The sequence below is a fragment of the Eretmochelys imbricata genome, chromosome 26 (assembly GCF_965152235.1).
Source record: "Eretmochelys imbricata isolate rEreImb1 chromosome 26, rEreImb1.hap1, whole genome shotgun sequence".
Taxonomy (NCBI): Eukaryota; Metazoa; Chordata; order Testudines; family Cheloniidae; genus Eretmochelys; species Eretmochelys imbricata.
The window spans coordinates 10587147-10611156 of NC_135597.1; the positions used below are offsets into that span (position 1 = coordinate 10587147).

At 44.8% G+C, this 24010-nt stretch overlaps 1 protein-coding gene across 1 annotated transcript in view; it reads left to right on the forward strand.

The window, feature by feature from the left end:
- The window catches only part of ARHGAP25 (Rho GTPase activating protein 25), a 44648-nt gene extending 39380 nt beyond the window's left edge, over positions 1–5268 (forward strand). The window contains exons 10-11 of the mRNA XM_077805804.1: positions 843–1423; positions 4001–5268. Coding sequence (XP_077661930.1) covers positions 843–1423; positions 4001–4211 — 792 coding nt within the window. The 3' untranslated portion in view covers positions 4212–5268. The remainder of the gene's footprint in view (positions 1–842; positions 1424–4000) is intronic.
- Positions 5269–24010: the final 18742 nt, after the last annotated feature.

The window sequence follows — 24010 nt, forward strand, 5'->3', positions numbered from 1 at the left end:
TCAACCATGGGATCTCAAAGTGCTTTATGGAGGAGGTCAGTGTTATTATCCCCATTGCACGGGTGGGGAAATTGGGGCACGGAGAGATGAAGTGACTTGCCAATGGTCACCCAGTAAGCCAGTAGCAGAGTCATAGAATCATAGAATATCAGGGTTGGAAGGGACCTCAGGAGGTCATCTAGTCCAACCCCCTGCTTAAAGCAGGACCAATCCCAAATTTTTGTCCTAGATCCCTAAATGGCCCCCTCAAGGATTGAACTGACAACCCTGGGTTTAGCAGGCCGATGCTCAAACCACTGAGCTATCCCTCCCCTGTAAAATTCAGCGCCTCCCCATTGGGGAATCGAACCCCTGTCTCCCGCGTGACAGTCTCCCTGTAATATGACTATAACTACATTTGGTTGGAAAATGGGTTTCTTTTCGATGAAAAATTTATACTTTTCATTGAAAAACTACAAACCAAAAAGTTTTCAGCAAAAAATAAAAAGTTAAATTTTCAGATGAAAATTTTTTGGTTTTTGGCTGGAAAACTAAAAAAAATTAGTTTTCATTTTTTGACAAAAAGTCAAAATTGTCCCTTGAAAGCAGATACTTTCCACAGAAATTTTAATTCAGTGGAAAACCCACTTTTCCAGAGAAAATCCTTTGATGGAAATTCTTTTTACGAGCCCTACTTACAATGTCCACTCATCATTTCTTAACGAGTTATAAATGAACTTGAATATAAAGCATGGCTTTACTTTTGTCACCACAAAGTCTTTTGAACTGTCATCAGTACAGTCATCTTACTGTGTGTGAATGAAAATGAAATTACTCTCTCATTTTCTTGGCTCTATTTTCAGAGAGATGACCTAGATACCAGCAGTCCCACTTCCTCCAGAGCATCAGTCAGACTGGGCGCATCTCTCGAAGATGATGTAAACCAACCCAAAGATTTGTTGGAAATGTGGAAAATACAGTCCAGGAAAAGAACTCAGACCCTTCCTAACAGGAAATCCTTCCTAACTGCTTCCTCTCAGGGGGAGAAAGCCAGCAGCGATAAAAATGACATATTCAACAATGACTTTTGGACATCTTCAGGAAGTCAGTTGTCTCCTACTTCCCCGACAGATGGACACAAAAGAACATTGTCTCAGGATCTTTTTAAGCTGCTCGACCTTCACCGGACTTCGACCTACGACAATGTCCCTACCTGCCAGGCAGAGCGTGGGGAGAGTGCTTGCACAGTAAGCAGCACCTCCAAGAAAGATTTGTTAGCAAACCAAAGCCCCAGCCTTGTGCCAAAGGAACTATCGGGTCCAAACATCGGTGCTGAGGACTGTGGCTCTGGTCAGGAGAACCTGGAGGCCCTTCGAAAGGTGACCCTGGGGCTGAAAAAAGAAATGGAAACGCAGAAAAAGGACTATGAAGAGCAAATTAAAAGGTAACTGATAGTTTGCAGTGTTGTTGTAGACGTGTTGGTCCCAGGATAGTAGAAAGACAAGTTGGGTGGGGTAATAGATTTTATAACGATTTTTAGAAGTTGGTCCAATAAAAAATATGACCCACCTCACCTCGCAAAGGTAAATAATTCTCAGTGCTGCATTCAGGAGAGTGTGAAAACCTCAACTCGCAGTGTAATAGTATTATATCATAAAGGGTTAATTACTAGTGTTACTATAGCATCATATAATACTAATGACTGATTTTATTGTAATGTATGATAGTATTAATACTATATAAGATTAATTTCTGGTATTACTGTAGTATTCTGTAATTTCTAATGTTACTATCATATACAATTGTAGCAGGGGTCTCAAAGTCTGGGCCCGTGGGCCATCTGCGGCCTGAGAACCTCCCCAGCAATTTTGGGGCTGGGTCTCTCCCTTGGCCCTGCCTGCCACCCCTGGGCACTCACCCCCCACGTGCAATTTACAATGGCCCGGGGCCCCACCCACCACTGGCCGTGCAGCGGAGCTAAGCGGCTTCTGCCCGCTCGCTCCATGTGTCTGCAGGCCCGTCCCTGTGGCCCCGGGGCGGGGCGGGGCTGTCCCTCTGCACGCTGCCCCTGCCCCGAGCGCCCCTGCGGCCAATGGGAAGCTGCGGGGGCAGTGCCTGGGGGGCGGCAGTGCACGGAGGCCCCCCCGGCCCACCCCGCCTTGGAGCCCCACATAAGCCCCGAGCCCCTCACAGAGCCTGCACCCCCACCCCCGCCCCCTCCCCGTATACCCCCTCCTGCCCCCAAACTCCCTCCCAGAGCCTGCAACCCCACCCCCTCCTCCTGCACCCCCACCTCCTGCCCCAGCCCAGAGCCTGCACCCCAGACCCCCTCCCACACCCAAACTCCCTCCCAAAGCCCAACCTCTCACCCCTTCTGCACCCAAACTCCCTCCCAGAGCCTGCACCCCAATACCCTACCACAGACCTCCTCCCCCAACCAAACTCCCTCCCAGAGCCTTAGGCAGGTGGGGGTGGAGTTTTGGTGGGGGCGGGTTCTGGGCGACATGAGTGACATTATTGGCCCTAAGGGAGGATTTGAGGACTGACGCTGGCCCTAAGGTAAATTGAGTTTGAGACCCCTGTATTATAGTATCATTATTATACGTGAGTTATTACTACAGTATCATGAAGTAGTGATTACTTACATTACTACAGTATCATATCATACACTTAATACTGTTAATTCCGAGTGTTACTGCACTATCATATAGCTGTAATTACTAATGTTTCTTTAGTATCATATTATTACCATATTAATATTAGGCAATATTAATTACTATGGACTTGGCTATTATAGAGATCGGGGCCAGCCATGAAACTTGGATTTGGAACCAAACTTCTGCAGTTAAGGGTGGCTCTCATCTGAAATATTGGTTTGGACTCAAGCTGGAAGAGAATCTGTTTTTCCATTTCACCAAAAAATTATGAGATTTTTGGAAATTTTCCTTGTCCCAAACTGAGATCCAAAATTGGGATGAAAAGTCAAAACTGTGAAAATTTTCACAATCCCATACTCTGATTTTTTTTTTTCAGATCAGGCCAATCAACAATGTTTCGTTTTGATCATTTCAAAAGGTTTTGTTTTAATTTTGACCATTTGCGTTTTCTAATTTTGTGTGTGTCGTATAATCAGTTTAAATTTTGAAACAAAGAGTTGTTTTGAACAGGAAAACCAAAAAGTTTCAGTTAGCAAATGTGGAAATGGGACATGTCGACACCTTCTAAACTTTGCTTCAAAAACGTTTGGAGTCAAGAAATTGTCGAAACTCGCCTTTTCCCATGAAAAGTTTCAGTTTTTGCCATTTTCCAGCAAAAAAAGTTTCATTGAAAAATACCCAACCAGCTCTAGATGGATTCCCATCTATAGGGCCCCAGTGCCGCAGGCCCCTTTGTGAGTTTGCAAGAGCAGAGGAGGGTGCATGCATCTTTGCCCCCCCATCCTTTTTGTCCCCTTTTTAAGGACCAGACATAACTGCATATCTATCTAGCAACCCATAGACGCCCCGAACTCACAGATCCATGCATCCCTGCTGCTGCCAGTGAAGGGACGCAAGTGCTGGGCCAGTGGTTCTCAACCTGTGGTCTGCAGATCCCACTATGTCTAAAGGGTCAGCAAAACTTAGACTGAAAACTGACTGAACAGATTTCAGCTATGTATAGACAACAGTTTTCCAAAGGGGTCTGCGCCTCCATTCAAAATTTCCAAAGTGGTCCGCAAATGAAAAAAGGTTGAAAACCACTATGGTAGACCCTTCTATAGTGCTGCAAAGCTCCTTCTAGGTCACTTGAGCTCTGCCCCAGCTCCAGTACAGATCTGTAGCCAAGAGACACAATCTGGCTCATAATTATGCCCAGAGCTTTTTAGTTGCTATGGATTCATTGGGCATGACAAAGTGTTATGGGATTGGGTAATGAGGCTGTTCATCATTCAGGGTAGCACTGCCAAGTATTGTATTGCTGGATGACGTAGAGGTATGAGCTACCAGAAGCCACATGATGTCCCCTGTCCTTCCCATTGCAGCCTCCAGAAGGAGAACTACGAAGTCTGGGCCAAAGTGGTACGACTGAATGAAGAGATCGAGAAAGAGAAGAAGAAGTTTGCGGCGCTGGAACTGAAGCTTCAGAATGTGGAGCGCTCACGGGAAGACATTGAGAAGAGGAACAAGGTGCTGGAGCAGGAGATCCAGGACTTCATGAAATCCATGAGTGATCCCAGGGACAAAAGAAAATAAGAGAACGGACCTGGATTTGCACACACATGGAGAACAGCTGCATGGGGGATTATCCTCCCCCTTCAGATAGGAATTGCCAGACTGGATTGAACCAGGGATCTCTCTTGTCCAGAATTCTGTTGCTGTGAATGGCCAGCACCAGCTGGTTCAAAGGAGGGTGTAAGGAGCTCTACAGGTTAATCTTCCTCTAGGGAAAGTCCCTTCCTGACCTCTAGTAGTGAGAGGTTGGTTTATGCCCTGAAGTAGGAGGGTTTACAGCCTTTTCAAAACTCTCTCTTTTGTTTTTTTTACTCCTACTCCGTTCATGTTATCCGTATACATGGTCAATAACTTTTTGAATTCTGCTAAACACTCAGCATGAATAATACCATGTGGCAGGGAGTTCCACATGCTGATTGTACATGATGCCCATTCACAGTGGCCCTGAAGGAATCTCTCTGTCACACACCAGTTCCCTGGCCTGAAGGGTGATAACACTTGTCCGGGGAGAAAGGACTGATGGTTTTAAGTTTCTCAGAGGGGAACAAAAATAACACTGAAAAACTGGAACCAGGAACTTGGAAGAGCCTGTGGCCTTATCATTACATAGGCAACTGCTCTGAGTTTGTTTGGACATTATACCACATCCTACAGTTAAATCCTTTTTCTCCATCCTCTGCTCCTAGCCTGAGTGAAATTACAGTTTTCAGAATAAAGTCTAAATTTTAGTATTGCTGTCATAGAGATGGATAAAACCAACTAGATCACCTTATGCACCCCTCCCCCCCGGAAGTTCAGTGCAGGATTGTTCCCCAAAGTATATTGTACCGTCACACTTTATATTAAGGTTCCATTTATAAATAGTCTATAACAGGTTAATAAATCATAACTGTTGTTTTAATAAATGGTTAGTCAATCATTTTAGATTGTTGTGGACTCCAATAGGCCAATAGATTGCTTATAAACATAACATGCTAATTGTGTGCTTTTAATCATCTATAACACATGCGACTGATGTCTGTAACCTGCTTATAACATTATTTATTAACCCTTCATAAACCATTTATAACTCACAGAATCACAGAAATTGAGGACTGGAAGGATTCTTGATATGATCTTAGTCCAGTCCCCTGCACTGAGACAGGACTAAGTATTATCTAGACCTGGAGTAGTCAATTATTTTTTGTCAAGGTGCAAATTTCTTGGTCAAGGTATAGTCAGGGTCCAGATTCCAGAGAAAATAATTTTAAAAAATTATAATAATAAGTAAATATGTAGATTTCGGAGTCCGTTCAAAAACGTCTGGTGGTCTGGATTTGGCTCGCAGTATACCTATTGACTACTCCTGATCTAGACCATCGCTGGCAGGTGTTTATCTAACCTGTTCTTAAAAACCTCCAATGATGGAGATTCCACAACCCCCCTAGGTAACGTGTTCCAGTGCTTAACTACCTTCACAGTTAGGAAGTTTTTCCTAATGTCCAACCTAAACTGCCCTTGCTGCAATTTAAATCCATTAATTCTTGTCCTGTCCTCAGTGGATAAGGAGAACAATTTATCACCGTCCTCTCTATAACAATCTTTTATGTACTTGACTGGAACTTTAATACAAAGGGTGACCTCCTACAACCATGTACAGTATAGTCAACGGTGCTGCATTAATCGGACCTCATAGGCTCAAAAGTTTGGCTCAAGTTCTGCTTGGGAAAGACTACGAACAAAAAAAAAAAAGCAGAGAAAAAACAATCGAATGCCGAAAGTGTGAAAAGGAGTGAGGAGTGGGGACAATGCTAATGCAAAGTCCAAATGTCTACTTTGTTTATAAAGCACCCGCTTGTGCCATCCTAACTGTAGCAGGGCTCTTTGGTCCCGAACACTCAGCCCAAGCTCTTTAAGCTAGAAATCACGCCGGCATTTCTTTAAACTGAAACAACCTCGTGACAAATCTGAGTTTCAAGTACAGGGAACAGAAAGGTTTGGGGAAGTGGAACTATTTTTGGGAACCCTCCCAAAAAAAGTCATTCATGGGGTTTCAGAAAACCTCTGCCTTCATCAGGTTCACCCATCGCCAGTGCTCATGGAATCTTCTAAAATCTGCAGCACTCCTTAATGCTGCCCTCCACAAAACCTACATGACGGAAATAGCATTAGTCTGCCCCCAGTATCATAGAATATCAGGGTTGGAAGAGATCTCAGGAGGTCATCTAGTCCAACCCCCTGCTCAAAGCAGGACCAACACCAACTAAATCATCCCAGCCAAGGCTTTGTCAAGCCAGGCCTTAAAAACCTCTAAGGATGGAGATTCCACCACCTCCCTAGGTAACCCATTCCAGCACTTCATCACCCTCCTAGTGAAATAGTGTTTCCTAATATCCAACCTAGACCTCCCCCACTGCAACTTGAGACCATTGCTCCTTGTTGTGTCATCTGCCACCACTGAGAACAGCCGAGCTCCATCCTCATTGGAACCCCCCTTCAGGTAGTTGAAGGCCGCTATCAAATCCTCCCTCACTCTTCTCTTCTGCAGACTAAATCACCCCAGTTCCCTCAGCCTCTCCTCATAAGTCATGTGCCCCAGCCCCCTAATCATTTTCGTTGCTCTCTGCTGGACTCTCTCCAATTTGTCCACATCCCTTCTGTAGTGGGGGGACCAAAACTGGACGCAGTACTCCAGGTGTGGCCTCACCAGTGCCGAATAGAGGGAATAATCACTTCCCCCGATCTGCTGGCAATGCTCCTACTAATACAATCATTGCTGGAGAAAGCTTGTTCTGATGATGTAATGATTATACCTTGCGTTTTACTGGCCCACTGTGTTGTCACTCAGTAGCCTGTGAGTGGGAGCTGTAGATAAGCCAGAATGTTTCTGCCCGGGTAGTTTGAATTGAGCATAGTCGAATTAAGCTTTTTAATTAAAAGCAGTTGTTATTTTTTCTAACTGGACCTCTGGAGTCTTGAATGCTGTTACTGCAAATATAACAGTCACCTGCTTTCTGAGGGAGAAGAGTCAGATGCAAGATAATCCACAGCACAGCCACTCAGCTCATCCAGCAGAGGGGATAATCATGAGTTGTGTCTTGTAACGCCCTCTACCCCATCAGCCTGGGAATTTAGGCTCTTAGCTTGGATCCCATCACAGTAGTGTTTTGACTTAGATGAACAGGGCCAGATTTTCCAGTGGTGTAAGTCAGTGGTTCTCAACCAAGGTCTGGGGCCCACTGGGGAGCCGCGAGCAGCTTTCAGGGGGTTCGCCAAGCATGGCTGGCATTAGACTCGCTAGGGCCCAGGGCAGAAAGCCGAAGCCCTGCTACCTGGGACTGCAGCCTGGAGCCCTGCTGGAGCTGAAGCCTGAACAACTCAGCTTCACGGTTAAAACAGTTCTTGTGGCACAGCTGGGCCATGGAGTTTTTATAGCATGTTGGAAGGGTGGAGGGCTCAGAAAGAGAAAGGTTGAGAACCGCTGGTGTAAATCAGCAGAGGTTCATTGACTTCAGCGGTGCTATCCGGAGGTACATCACTGAGGATCTGGCCAATAGATGACAGGATGGCCTTTCATTGGGATATAGTAGGGGAAGGGACTTCTTGGGTCACTGACTCCAGTCTCCTGCCATTGCAGGCAACCCCTTCCTGTAATCCCCTTCATAAATGTATTGAGCATCTTCATCTTAGAACTATTTAGGTAGTTTGTCCCCACTGCGCAGGGGAAGCTGTTTCAGAACCTTCAGTCACTTTCTTTCTACTCTAAGAAATATGGAGATTAGCACCTACAAATCTGATACTCCATATGAGAAAAAAGAAACAGCAGACAGCCCTGAAAAATAACCTGGTGGTGGTTGTGTTTGTGATTTCCTGTGATTTTCCAGCTCAAGAAAGGTTAGTCAACACTCTCTAGCCACGGCAGCATGTACATAAAGTCAGCCACACCCAGAATAAGATAGCAAGATTGATACCATTTGAACTGTGGTTTAGTAGCTGGAACACTAACTAACTTAAAAACAGATTGTAAGAACCAGAGCAAGACTGCAAATTTTCAGAGGAAGGAACCTTGTCTTTCTAGGTATTTTTAAAGCACTATTTACACCTTTGGCCTCAAATAATAAAAGTAAAAGCATTGCTAAATGGGGTCCTTTACAAAGAGGTAAATGCCCCCACCTCCCTCCTGCTCCCACAATATAAATTAATCATGGAAAAAGACGTACTAGGTTATTTTCTCTGTTCACGGTGAGGTGGGGTGTGTGTGGAGGATTGTTCCTTACAATGGCATCCTTGTTGCAACCTTAGTTATGAGAAACAATAGTTTTCCCATAATACACAATTACTTGGTCTGAGAGTTACCTCCAGTAGGCCAGAGCCTGAACCAAAAGTAATTAAATGAGGCTCTTGTGGGCTAATTTCAGCAATGACCTTGACAACAGGGGTAAGTTAGACAGCAGGTGCCTAGCAGTCAATAGTAGTATCTTAGCACTTCACAGTCGTTAATGTGTGTATCCTCAGAACACCCCCATGAGACAGGGCAGTGCTATTATCCCCATTGTACAGATGCGAAACTGAGGCACAGAGGATAAGTGACTTGCCCAAGGTCACCCAAGAAGTCTGTAACAGATTAGGACCTAGATCTAGCTACTACGCTCAGCACTGTAAGCCATAAGCTGTAGACTACATCCACCCGAAGGGCCACTGCACAAAACTCCCAGCCATAGGGCCTGCAGCAGCTCTTAGCAGAACTATGTTTACACTGCAATCAGAGGTGTGGTTGCAGTACCTGTACACATTCCTGAGGTGAGCGAGCTGATTTAGAGCCAGTAATTATAACAATGAAGCCGCGGCAGGTCAGGCTGTATGCGCGCACCGGGGACCCTGGGTTTGTACCTGCGTGGCTAGCCCATGCAAACTATTGTTCCTCGAGCGAACGAGATCAAAGCTAGAGTGGGTACATCTATACGTGCTGCCGTCACACCTCTGATTACAGTGAACTGGGCTCCACAGAGCTACTCACAACCATCCCAGTGTTGTGTGCTGCAATCCCTCTCACTCCCACACCCAGCTGCCTCCATGCTTGGGAAGTCTCTTCCGGCCAGCTAAGGAGTGTTTACAACCCCAGGGGCAAGACTCCTCCCCCAGTGTTTAATTGGGTAGGAAATGGAAGTCAGAAGAAGGTACTGCCACTTTGCACCAATTTAGTACAGGTTTCAGAGGGGTACCCATGTTCGTCTGTATCAGCAAAAACAACGAGGAGTCCTTGTGGCACCTTAGAGACTAACAAATTTATTTGGGCACAAGTTTTCATGGGCTATAACCCACTTCATCAGATGCATGGAGTGGAAAATTACAGTAGGCAGGTATAAATACACAGCACATTAAAAGATGGGAGTTGCCTCACCAAGTGAGGGGGGAGGGGAGGTCAGTGTGAACGAGGCCAATTCAGTTAGGGTGGATGTGGCCCATTTCCAGCAGTTGACAAAAAGGGGTGAATATCAACATAGGGAAAATTACTTTTTGTAGTGTAGCATTAGAATTAGTATTCAGTGCGTGGGAAACACAAGTGTGATTTATGTGCTGATGGGCTGTGTAACATTAATAGCAGCTAAAAGGAGGACATGAGATAAAGCAGTTGGTGTTTGCATTGTTCCTCTCTCCTGGAAGAGAAATCTCCAAAGTGCCTATATCAGAATCACAGTACGACTCACTCTGGGTTTCCAGTCTGGACCCAGGAGAGTTTAACGCTCTACTCCAGAGCATCTAAGATAAATGATTCTGACCACTTGCAAGGCCTGTCAGAGTGCAGTTCTCGACACATGGCAATGCCAATCGTTTGAGTGCACCTATGCTGCCACCTAGGGGTCTCCATCTAGAATTGTAATATGATCCCCACTCCTAGAAGACCGTGGTAGTCCTCAAGGTAGTCATCTTCTCGATGCCTAGGCCAGAAATGTTCATAAATGCCCATTGATTTTTGCGCTGTTAGAGAATTTTTCAGGGCCCAATTTTTCTCTCATGTCTGATTTCAGATAAGTTTTTCCACCTCAGTCAATCAACCGGTCAACCAAACCAAGGTTTTAAAGTGAACCCACTACTGATGAAAATTGTCGGATCAGCAGCCCTGGCCTCTCTCCCCCCTAATGTACGCAGATCTTCTCCATGCCAGACAATGGCTCAGTCTACACTAGAGAGAAGTGGTGTTAGCCAGAACTATTTTAAATGTACTTCTCCTCACCCCGCCCCAAAAAGTGCTAACTTGCTTTCCCTAGACCAGACCTCACAGTTACAAGAGTCCTGTATCAAAGATAGGTACATAGTTGTAGATATGTGCATATGTAGCTAGCTAATATAAAAAGTGCCAGGGACTGGCGTACAAAAGTAGGTAGTGTTGCTCATAAGTTAGTAGGTTCAATATTGTTGTTACGCACTGCAAATGGCTTCTTGAGTCCAGTTCTTAACACTTGCGGTGTTCTGCTGGTATTGAAGAACATAGTTCGCCTCACTCTAAATGGGGCCCCAGAAACTCCGTACTCAGCTGCTTCACCGCTCAGTAGAAATGATAGAAAGTTGTTACCACCTACTAGCTGTTTTCTGGCTCTTCTTCCTCCTCCTAGCTACAATGTTCAGTTCTTTGTTCTAGTATTTGCTGTAAAAACTTGATTCCTTTAACATAACATATTAAAAATGACCACTAAAAGACCCTTTCTGCTATTGTCAAGGTTCCTCCCCCACTCTGAACACTAGGGTACAGATGTGGGGACCTGCATGAAAAACCTCCTAAGCTTATCTTTACCAGCTTAGGTCAAAACTTCCCCAAGGTACAAAATATTCCCCCCCGTTTGTCCTTGGACTGGCCGCTACCACCACCAAACTAATACTGGTTACTGGGGAAGAGCTGTTTGGACGCGTCTTCCCCCCCAAAATACTTCCCAAAACCCTGCACCCCACTTCCTGGACAAGGTTTGGTAAAAAGCCTCACCAATTTGCCTAGGTGACTACAGACCCAGACCCTTGGATCTTAAGAACAATGAACAATCCTCCCAACACTTGCACCCCCCCTTTCCTGGGAAATGTTGGATAAAAAGCCTCACCAATTTGCATAGGTGACCACAGACCCAAACCCTTGGATCTGAGAACAATGAAAAAGCATTCAGTTTTTACAAGAAGACTTTTAATAAAAAATAGAAGTAAACAGAAATAAAGAAATCCCCCCTGTAAAATCAGGATGGTAGATATCTTACAGGGTAATTAGATTCAAAAACATAGAGAACCCCTCTAGGCAAAACCTTAAGTTACAAAAAAGATACACAGACAGAAATAGTTATTCTATTCAGCACAATTCTTTTCCCAGCCATTTAAAGAAATCATAATCTAACACATACCTAGCTAGATTACTTACTAAAAGTTCTAAAACTCCATTCCTGGTCTATCCCTGGCCAAGACCAGCATACAGACAGACACAGACCCTTTGTTTCTCTCCCTCCTCCCAGCTTTTGAAAGTATCTTGTCTCCTCATTGGTCATTTTGGTCAGGTGCCAGCGAGGTTACCTTTAGCTTCTTAACCCTTTACAGGTGAGAGGAGCTTTCCCCTGGCCAGGAGGGATTTCAAAGGGGTTTACCCTTCCCTTTATATTTATGACACCTATCCTCCTACTTCCAAAGTACTAGGCAACAGTGGCATATATCACCCTCTGAAAAGTGGGTGCCATCTAGTGACAGGTGTCCACATCACAAAATTCAGCCTCACAACTGACACTAATTCCACACACACACCCCCCACACACGCTCCTTCCCCCCCATTTTTGGCAGTTTCATCAGAGAGGCCAAGAACTGAATGGGCCCTGGAGACTGAATTCGCGTTTTTGTAGATTTGAAGACCAGAAGAGACCATCTTGATCACCTCCTGCATAACACAGGCCAAAGAACCTCACCCAGTAATTCCTGCATCAGAACCCTAACTTCTGGTTGAGCTATGGCATAGCTTTTAGAAAGGTTTCAGGGTAACAGCCGTGTTAGTCTGTATTCGCAAAAAGAAAAGGAATACTTGTGGCACCTTAGAGACTAACCAATTTATTTGAGCATGAGCTTTCATGAGCTACAGCTCACTTCCACGGTATGCATCCGATGAAGTGAGCTGTAGCTCACGAAAGCTCATGCTCAAATGAATTGGTTAGTCTCTAAGGTGCCACAAGTACTCCTTAGCTTTTAGAAAGAGATCCAGTCTTGACTTAAAAACTGCAAGTGATAGAGAATGAAACCCTGCCCCCAGGCAAGTTGTTCCAATGGTTAATTACCTTTGCAATTAAAAATTTGCGTCTTATTTCTGAGTTTGTCTAGCTTCAGCTTCCAACCACTGGATCTCATTACGACTTTTTCTTAGAGGCGCTGCTTTTCCTCATTTAGGGTCAAAGCACGTTAGCCGGTTGGGCAGAATCTTGTGCTACCATTTGGTGGACAACTAGAGGGACTTAGTTTCATTTACATGAAATAGGTCTATGGGAAAAATTAACATCTGTGCTGGAAATGTCACAGGGTCTTCTCTGTTGAGATCAAACATACCAAACGTACGGTGGGGAGGGATAGCTCAGTGGTTTGAGCATTGGCCTGCTAAGCCCAGTGTTGTGAGTTCAATCCTTGAGGGGGCCATTTAGGGATCTGGGGCAACTATGGGGGATTGGTCCTGCTTTGAGCAGGGGGTTAGACTAGATGACCTCCTGAGGTCCCTTCCAACCCTGATATTCTATGATTCTAAGAGGCAGCTAATTCCTTAATAGACCAACAGCAGATCTTAGTGACGTGAGAAAGCTTGGCTGGGTCTCAAAGGTCTCTGAGATCAGGACAAGTGCATGTTAATTTTGTATAAACTGCAAATTCCACCACTTCCTTTGCAGATAGGCCAGAAAGAAGGACCTCTAGCCAACCACATCTGTTTCCGAAGACCAGAAAAACCTCCTCAAAGATTTTCTGACCATTAAAATTTGCAGTGTTTGCAAAGATACTATTTAAAAGATGCACACATTCTAATCTGGAGGTCGGGTAAGCTGGAAAGTCCAAGTGCATGGGGCAGGGGTGAGTGGATGGCTGGGGGGTGGGGGGAAGCATACAGCTCTGGGAAGTATAGGCATCCCGTCAAATGAGTGTTAGTATTTGTGTTTGTATGCGTGTATGTGACTTCACTCTGTATTAGGGATCTGGCTTCATTTTGTATTAGACATGGCCCAAACCCACATTCTAACTCTGAAGACACCAGAACCCGGGGGAGGTTTACATCTGGGGCTGAACCAAAGGCAGATCTGAATCTGAACTCTGTGCCTATGGCCCACACAAGACAGCTGTTGGTAATCCCAAAATCAGATCCCACCCTGGAACAGATGCATTTCACACCCTTTGCCATTGTCCACAGTCGTTGGCCCAATCCTTTCAGTTTGGAGCCATGGCTAAACTCAGCTTAACTGTGGTTCCCCAATATGGGTAAAAGCCAGTTACTATCAGTGAAGTTGCAGTGGGCCAGTTCTTCTGCTGATGTCACTGCAGTGACTTCAGTGGACTGATCCAGTGGAGAATTTGGTCTCCACAGGAGAGTCACGGCATAGGCCGAGGCAGTGCACGCTTGCCACACTGTGCTGTCAACACACCTTCGCCCTGACCTGTCAAGTGAGAGGGTAGCACAGTCTCCGGTGATTGTTGCAGGTATAAGCAGGAATGCGGGGCCCTAGAAAACTGATGTAGGGTCTCAGAATTCTCTCGTTCTTGTAAATTCTCTGCCGGGGCATGATGGGGCCCAGGGGAGGAAGCCACAGCCAAGCTTTCTCCCTTGCTGGACTTTCCCCGTCCTACACCCCAGGAGTACTGAGTGTTAGCCACTCCCTCCGTGCTTACAGCCACATTTTTTCTCTCTCCTGTGGAACTTTGTTGGGGGGGGTAATGTATTCTTTGCCTGGACAGGTCACCCCATCGCTCCGTGCCTCAGTTTCCCCATCTGTAAAATGGGAATAATGATCCTGGCCTCCTTTGTAAAGTGATTTGCGATCTATTGATGAAAAGTGCTGGATAACAACTGGGCGTTATTATTATTTACACCTATGCAAAGTGGGGGTGAATTGCTGCCGCATCAGAACAGCAGCACTTTACATCCATGTGGCCCTCCTGTTGCACAGGTATAACCGATTGTGCAAGGTTCAGGGCCAGGGAGAACCAGGCCCATTGAGTTAAACAATGAGCAGTGTCTTTTTTAAGATGTTTTCACCCCAGGGAATCCTATGGCAGGAACAGAATTCTCTCTTCAGTTCTATAGAATATTTTTTTAAAACATAGATTCTCACCCTCTGTTAGACACCGTAGGAGTTTTGTACACTGGGAGCAATTATAACTTCACGCATACACTTTAATAGCTCTATACTCTTTTAACCATGCGTGAATGAGCAAGAAGACATCACTTCTACCAGGCCAAAGATTTGGAATATAGGTCTGCTCTCTGTACCTGACATTGTCGGATTAAAGAAAACAATCCATTTTCCATTGCTCCTATATATTTGCATCCTTCTACCCAAGGAGATGACACATGGGATGAGGATATAAAATCCTATTTCTCGTCTGATTCTCTTTGGATCTGAAAGCGGTCACATTTAGGCTGCCTTTTCCCCGCAAGTTTTATCAATGTTGCATTTTTGGCATGATTGTAATGGTTCTTTTTTTAGCTTGGCTGCTGCATAAAATAGAAAGTTTTTCTTTTTTTGTGCAAGAAAGGTTAGGCGGGCATGTGGGAAAGCTCTCTAGACATTAACCAGGGCTTGTCCATCAGAGAGGAGAGTAAGAGAGTGAGCACGTTTTTCACCACTGGAATTACTTAATAACTAAAACCCAGAGTGCCAAAATGGGCTCATTTTAAATTAGAAAAAAAAAAATAGCACCAGGTTGGGCTAATCTCAGCAACATCAGTAAAGAATTCAGAAACTAGCTCTTGATTAGGTGACCAGCTGCCATTGAAACCCAATGGAAGTTGGGGATCTATCGCCCACCTGTGCCTTTGAAAATCCCCACCATCCTTACTCTGAGTAATCCCTTACTCTCTGAGTAGTCGCCTGTTTTCAAGGTACTATTCAGTGACGGTAAGGCTGGTGCAGCGTGGCCCTGTACAGTCACCCAACAGTACTGCCTGTATCAATATCGAACTCTAGCTAGGTTCTTCCATGACCTCCGGTCAGGGAAATAACCCACTTCCTTCCCTGACGAACCAAGGGACGCACCCCACCCATGTACCTATTCCCTACACCAATACTGACTTGGACTCTAAATACATTCTATGGGTGGTGTACCCGAGATCACTTATTCACTGAGGCTTTAAACACTCCCACACCCTAGTCTGGGTCTATGCTGGTTCTGTATTGTGTATGTACCTTATGAACCTTGTAACCAATACTTGTAATCTCTCATAACTCAAGCCTGACCCCAGATGTACAGTACATTCCTTCTTAACTTGTGTAAATTTGATTTGAACCATTAGCTTTAATAATTTTTTAAAATCTGAACTGCTCACAATTGTTAATGAATTTATCCTGACAGACAGGGAAGTAGCATTACCCCCGCCCCCCCGCTCCCTGCTTTTACAGATGGGGAGCTGGGTCATAAAAAGACTGAGGGCCAGACTGTGAATCCCTTCGCTACCCACACAAGGAATCCCAGTAGGATTGCGTGTAAGTAACTGCTACAGCAGGGGTGATTTGCAGTGTGAATAATTCACACTGCAGATAGCTTACACCCTGGGTAATGACAGTGTGCAATGCATAGTTTACACTGTAGTTATTTTATACCCTGAGGAACTATGCTGTGATTTCACACCGCAGATAGCTTACATCAGGGATAGTTTACACCATAAACAATCGGTGTTGCTGATAGTCTACCCAGCATGGGTAATTTGCACCATGAATAGTTTACGCTTCAGATAATTTAAACTTGAAAGAATTTACTCTGCAGGTAGTGTACTCTGCAAGCAATTCACCCCCTGAATACAGGATTGGCCTAATGTAGAGGAAATGCTGCGCAGGGAATTTTTCAGTACTCCCATCCATCACAAGCAGAGCCGTTCACTGTTCATACACAGCCCTCTCAGAAACAGTGGCACTATTTCGTCCTCACCCAGCATATCTTCCTGACCCTCTCTTAGAAGCGGTGGAGCACGCTCTTACGTACAGTAATATCATCTGCAGCCACTGGTGCGGCTTGTGCAAATTTGCCTTATCACGCGTAAAAACATGATGTGATATTTAGACCCTCTTAACACAATGTTCCGATAACAGGGACTGGGAACAGGGGAATGTTCCTTTAATCTCTTCTGCTGGCTGAGTTGCTGTTGCTGCATCCAAAGAGCTATTTTCAAACCAGTGCATTTAACTATGGGTAAAACAGCTGGAGCGGGGAGGAGGGGAATGGGGAGGAGTGTTAGTCTCTTATTAAAGAAATTAGCACAGATATAAGAGTGCATGGCCTCGCTTCTTGAGCACATGAGTGGCTAATTCTTCCTTTCCCCAGTCAACGTTTCCTTGCTTCCCTTCTGTTCTCACCCCTGTGATAATAATTGGCACAGGGTCTGATCCAATGTGAAAGGCTTCCACTGACTTCAGAGTAGCAGCCGTGTTAATCTGTATCCGCAAAAAGAAAAGGAGTACTAGTGGCACCTTAGAGACGAACCAATTTATTTGAGCATAAGCTTTCGTGAGCTACACAGCTCACTTCATCGGATGCATTTTCCACTGAATGCACCTGATGAAATGAGCTGTTGCTCACGAAAGCTTATGCTCAAATAAATTTATTAGTCTCTAAGGTGCCACAAGTCCTCCTTTTCTTTCCACTGACTTCAATGGGCTTTGGCCGAGTCCCCTAGTCAATATCTACGCACAACAAATGTTTAATTGTGTTATCATTCTTTTCCATGACACTCTTGTACTGCAGTCATTACTCACGTGAGCAAATCCCCTAGACTTCCAAGGCCAGATTCCAACAGCCACATCTGCAGCCAGATTTTCCAAAGTGCTCAGCACCCAATATAAGCCCAGGGTGCTGAGGTCTGCTGAAAACCTGGCCCCATTTTTGGGCGCTGAGGATTATTTGCCTGAGTGACGACGGCAGGATTGGACCCTAAATTTGCTTGATCATTACTTTGCCTCAGAGTTAACTTTGGCTGGAAGACGAGAATCTGTGTGGCGGTTTTTAAGGTGTTAGTTGGGGACTTCAGTCAAGTACCTAGTGGACAGTTTTCCAGAACACAAACTCTAACACCCCTGTTGGCAGGCGTAGCGGAGAAGCGAAGGGTTGAATGTCCTATGGAAACTGAAGTATTTTCACACCCTTAGAGGTGTTCTTTCCGTAGCAAGGGTGAAGGGGGTTTATTGCTGTGACAGGCAGCACGGGGAAAGTTTGCTTTGCAGCTACCCATGATCCTGGCCATGGTCCTGTGGTTTCCAGGGCCCTCACCCTACCACATTCTTTAAGCACTGCATTTACTCGACAAAGAAAAGACACAGATTGCCTTTCATGTAGCCATAATTACACCTAGCTCTTATATAGCATTTTTCATCCATGGCTCTCAAAGTGCTTTACAAAGGATGTCAGTATCCTTATGCCCATTTTATAGATGGGGAAACTGAGGCACAGAGAGCGCAAGGTTACCCACTGGCAGATCAGCAGTTAGACCCCAGGTCTTGTGCTCTATCCACTTGGCAACACTGCCTCTCTTTTGTTATTTAGTTATTCATGTAACTTTACTACAATTTATTGCACAGAATAGCTTTTGAGTTGCTAAACCACAAATGCCTGTGGGTGTCAGAATAACCTGTCTGAAACCACTTCTACAGCACAAAATCCAACCTTCTGACAGAACTTCAGGCCTGCTTCAGCACTGAGTTACACCAGCGTAAGTCAGGAGCAACTCCATGGAAGAGTGGACTTACACCAGTCCGCACACCCTCCATAGTCCGCATTACTGCTCTGTGTAGACAAGCCAGGGAGCAGGGACATCACCTGTTGAATCAAATTAAACTGGGAAAGGGGCAAAGTCAACATAAATTGAGTAACCATGTCTGGTGATTTTCTTGTGTTTTTGGATAAACATTGATTTCATTTGTTTGTTTCTTGGTGTTTATCGGTTAAAACCTAAAATCAGAAGCCCCAAACATGTCTTTCTCTCTATTTCTCTCTGCTCCGCTCCCTGCCCTCTCCCTATCCAATGCTGGCATTCCAACTCTGCCCTTTCCTGCAGTTTGGCTACTGCTGGTTGAAGTCAGAGCCTTCACTAAGCAGCTCCTGAATCTCTGTGCCCCTTTGACTTTCCATCTCCTTTCACCTCTCAGCTGATCATATCTCCTTCGCCTGTTGTTCTTCCTCACTCTTGCCCTTTGCTGACATCTGCCATTTAACTCTATAGTTCCATTCTTAAAATCCATTTTAGGATACCATTTGTTTGAGACACACTATGCAAATAAGACCCTCACTCCTGCAGATAATGGCACAATGCATTGTAGAACCGGGCCCTAACACTGTATTGCACTGGTTTGCCTTTACTCTGCTACGCTGATTCTCGTCTTCCAGCCAAAGTGAACTGGCTCTATAAATTACATTTACACCAGAGCAGTGTAAAGGAGCTTTGGTGTAAATGAGAATCAGGTCTTATAGCTAAATCATAACTGGCAGCATCTCATTTCATTTGTACTGAATTTTTATTTCCTCTTCTTTATCCTGTAGCTGACCCATTGTATCCTGAATATGCTAGTCTCCCTGATACACCCATACATATAAAGGCCTGATTCCCCTTTCATTTACACCTGCATAACTGCATTTACTTTAATGGTTTTGCTCCAAATTTATGCTGGTGTGAGTGAAAGGAGGATCAGGATACTTATTTGTCTAGTTGTCTTGTCCATTGGGATCAACTCCTGTTATCACTGAGGTAAGCAACACCCTTTGGTACATTTGACAAGCAGGTTCAGTAACTTACTAGCACAATGAGATTGGACACTCCCACCAGTTGGCAGTGTTGGGGCCTTGGCTTGGGGTCAAGAACATCACAAGAAGTTATGGAAAAGCACTAGGAGATTACATTCCTGTCACCCACTCCTAACCGTTCCTGTTTATTCAGAGAGCGAAGCAAAATATAAAGCCTTGCAGAGAGCGGCCAGCAATATGGATTTTAAAAATGAATTCATGGCAGAGTCACTCTTCTGTTTCATTCGATGGCTCAGAAATAACACCCAGAGATTCAGACAGGGGGCAAAGCATGTTGGCATCTAATGCAATGCACAGCCGAGATATAATGTTGTCTGCATCCATGCTTTCCCTTAGGAAGGATGGTCAGTTGTTGGAGCATTAGCCTAAGGCTAAGGAGGCCATGTTCAATTTCCTGCTTCTTGTGTGCCCTTCAGCAAGACCACTGGTCTCTCTGGTAGTTCTTTCTTTTTCCAGTAGTTATATGGCCTCCATCAGTAACCCCTGCAAAATAGGGAAATGCAATGACCCTTGTTTCACAGGCGAGGAACTGAGGCCCAGAGAGACTAAGGACACACCTACACTGCAGCTGTAATTTCCAGCTCGGGTACACATACCTGGGTTAGCTTTGGTCAAACTAGCATGCTAAAAATAGCTGTCAGAGTAGCAGCCGTGTTAGTCTGTATTCGCAAAAAGAAAAGGAGTACTTGTGGCACCTTAGAGACTAACCAATTTATTTGAGCATAAGCTTTCGTGAGCTACAGCTCACTTCATCGGATGCATAAAGTGGAAAATACAGTGAGGAGATTTATATACACACAGACTATGAAAAAATGGGTGTTTATCATACATATTGCAAGGAGAGTGATCACTTAAGATGAGCTATTATCAGCAGGAGAGTGGGGTGAGGGGAGAGAAAACCTTTTGCAGTGATAATCAAGGTGGGCCATTTCCAGCACATTTCCAGGAGTTAACAAGAACGTCTGAGGAATAGTGGCGGGGGAGGGGGGGGGGAATAAGCAAGGGGAAATAGTTTTACTTTGTATAATGACTCAACCACTCCCAGTCTCTATTCAAGCCTAAGTTAATTGTATAGCTGTGTAGCTGCAGCCACAGGGGCAGTGGGACAGGCTGACTGCCCGGAGTTCGGGCCTAACATTTCAGATGGGACGGTACTTGCGCGGGTTGGCCCAAGTTTAAATAAAGCCTGGTCTCCCACTCCACAGGACAGCAGAGAGGGACATTGAAGAAGACGGCTGCAATTCAGTTTTGTGGCAGAGACTGCAGCTAAACATGTAGCAACGACACAAATGGCACCTTGCACTTTTGTGGCACCTTTCGATCAAGGACCAACAGTATAAATGCTGGAACATGGCGTCTTTTATGCAAAGATCTCATAATGCTATACCCCGCCCCAACCCCCATTTTTTGATTGTTTTTTGACACCAAAACACAACAAATTTCAGCTGAACATTTTTCAGTTTTTGAACAAAAACCTGAAAACTTTTGAAGAAATTTTTTGATCAAATGATTTCTTCCCCAGTTTTCATTGACGTTTTTCATGGGAACATAACACATTCCCCAACTGAGGAAACTTTGCTTTCCATGTGTGGGCATCCAACTGGAGACACCATGGGCTGATTTTCATTGGTGCTGAACATCCACAATGCCAATTGACTTCGATGCTTGTTCAGTGGCTCTGAATATCTTGCTCTACTGTCTTAAATTGGCCTCCCAAAAACTGAGATGCACACAACTGATGGACCCTTCTGAAAATTTACATCTCAACAATTTGTCCGAAGTTACAGAGCAAGTAGGGAATAGCTCCAGAAAAGAACCTAGGAATCCTGGATCCTAAACTACCTGCTCTGACCAGACTTTGGTGTTCTCCATATAATCCTGACCTCCTCCTGCCCCCACAGATCAATTGGCTGAGGAACAGAGGCAGGAGGTTGCCAGCTTTGGTACCAATGGTCCCTTTGACCTCAAAAACGCTCTGCCAGGTTACCCATTAACAAAGGCCAGATGCTGAGTAGCTGCTTATCTGCCTTGGGCAGAGAGAAAATGACCATTGGGGTGGGAAAAATAACCTAACCAAATCAGCCTCTTCATTGGATTAGTGTTTATTCAGTGAGACATAAACATTTATGAGCCTTTGTGTATGATCACTGTTCTATCTCCAAAATGCTTATGAAATATACATATTTGTCAAAGTTACATATGCTGGGAAATGTCAATCAGCAAGCCAGTATTCACCATAGACCACCTTGGCATCATGACTATAATTCAAATTCACTGCAGGGCCAGATCCAGCCCTAGGAGTGTCAATTCACACCCAAGTAGGCACCTGCACTGGTTTGTAGCTTTCCTCCAGGGGAAAGCAGCTGTAAAATCCATTGGAGTCTCACTGGAGGAGGCTGTCCAGAGGAAGTACTGGGTCAATCCAGATCTGCTCCGCATACTGATGCGGTTGTTCTGGCCAGTCCCAGCAGCATGCGAGTTGCATCATTCCATTACTGTGTCTGGGAGACCACGGCTTGTGTTCCACGGTCTGTCCAGGTTTGTAGAGGCTGAATCAAATACTTGTTCTTTAAGTGGCATTTAAATAGAGCTTCCCCTTAGTTTGTCATGCTTAGGGATGGGTGGCTTTGTGGCCCAACCCTGTGGTATATAAGAGCTAAACTCCTTAGACCCACAAGCTCATAGATTGATAGATTCCAAGACCAGAAGGGACCACTGTGGTCATCTAGTTTGACCTCCTGTACAGCACAAGCCAGAGAATGTCCCCAAAATAATTCCTAGAGCAGATCTTTTAGAAAAATATCCAAACTTGATTTTAAAATTGCCAGCGATGGAGAATCCACCATGATGAACCTTGGTAAATTATGACAGGTTTCAGAGTAACAGCCGTGTTAGTCTGTATTCGCAAAAAGAAAAGGAGTACTTGTGGCACCTTAGAGACTAACCAATTTATTTGAGCATGAGCTTTCGTGAGCTACAGCTCACTTCATCAGATGCATACCGTGGAAACTGCAGCAGACTTTATATATACACAGAGAATATGAAACAATACCTCCTCCCACCCCACTGTCCTGCTGGTAATAGCTTATCTAAAGTAATCATCAGGTTAGGCCATTTCCAGCACAAATCCAGGTTTTCTCACCCTCCACCCCCCCACACAAATTCACTCTCCTGCTGGTGATAGCCCATCCAAAGTGACAACTCTTTACACAATGTGCATGATAATCAAGTTAGGCCATTTCCTGCACAGTTTGGATGAGCTATTACCAGCAGGAGAGTGAGCTTGTGTGTGTATGAGGGTGGGTTTTTGGAGGGGGGTGAGGGAGTGAGAGAACCTGGATTTGTGCAGGAAATGGCCTAACTTGATTATCATGCACATTGTGTAAAGAGTTGTCACTTTGGATGGGCTATCACCAGCAGGAGAGTGAATTTGTGTGAGGGGGTGGAGGGTGAGAAAACCTGGATTTGTGCTAGAAATGGCCTAACCTGATGATTACTTTAGATAAGCTATTACCAGCAGAACAGTGGGGTGGGAGGAGGTATTGTTTCATATTCTCTGTGTATATATAAAGTCTGCTGCAGTTTCCACGGTATGCATCCGATGAAGTGAGCTGTAGCTCGCGAAAGCTCATGCTCAAATAAATTGGTTAGTCTCTAAGGTGCCACAAGTACTCCTTTTCTTCTTGGTAAATTATGCCACTGGTTAATTACTCTGACCATTAGCAATTTACACTGAAATCCTGGTAAAGTCAATTGAACTGAGCACCATTGGGAAGGGGTCTTTCAGGTGAGACTTCATTCAGGGGCATTCTATCTACTGTGTGTCCTTTGTCATGGTATCCATAGCCCAAATCTCTTCTCACTTCCGCGGCTACTCCGTATGTTGCCTGCTTCCCACCAATCCCAGAGCTGAGTATGTTCCAATGACGAGTGAATTCTATATGTGCAGTTCGTGACATGCAGCAGAATCCTACTGGGATGACGGCTGTGTCTCAAATATTATTATGATGCTGCATAGTGAATAAAGTGCAGGGGTTAATGCATCTCTGGGGAGTATGCCGGGCTCTCTGTCTAAATTGTTTGCCTGTTTTGGAGCTCATTAGTGTTACACACAGTGCCCTGAACAATGTCACAGAGGAATGCGTGCTGCAGCCCATGTAGAGAAGGGGCTTCCATGGGTTACATTTCACAAAGCACGGCTCATCCCCTGTGCCTTCCCAGTCCTGCCATTAACAGGGGGTGAGGTCCTTGCTCAGAGGGCACTGTTTATCTTTGACATCCTAATTAGGGATGAAAGAGGAAACCAGAAGAGTTCTGAAGCCCAGGAAATACACATGCAATCAATACTATTGGGGAAAATCCAGAGCTAGTGGAAGCTATACCTTGGTGAGTGACAAGGCAGTGAGACATGGTGTAAACTGGTGTAACCTGGAGGGAAGAAGGAAAAGTAACGCTGGGTAGACACATACGCTTTCATTGGTTTAACTGAAGATGTTATTTTAAAACTATTTAATGGAACCAAAGCAACTTTATGTGTGGACACACTTAAATTGCTTTAAAGGTGGATTTTATCGGTCTAGCTTGTACCTATAACAGCCATAATTAAATTGATGTAAACCAGATTAAAACTGTTACAAATGTATCCACACCGGGCTTTGCATCTGTTTAGCTTAATCGGCTTTTAAACCAATTTAAGTTAAACTGCTGCAACTTCTGTGTGGAGAGAAGCCCCCAGAGCATGTTGTAGGAAGGCATAAAGGAGAGTCCATCTTTGGCTCCATCTGAGGCAGTTGCTGAGCTAGTGATGTAGGTCATCCCCAGAAACATACCCATAATAACTTTGC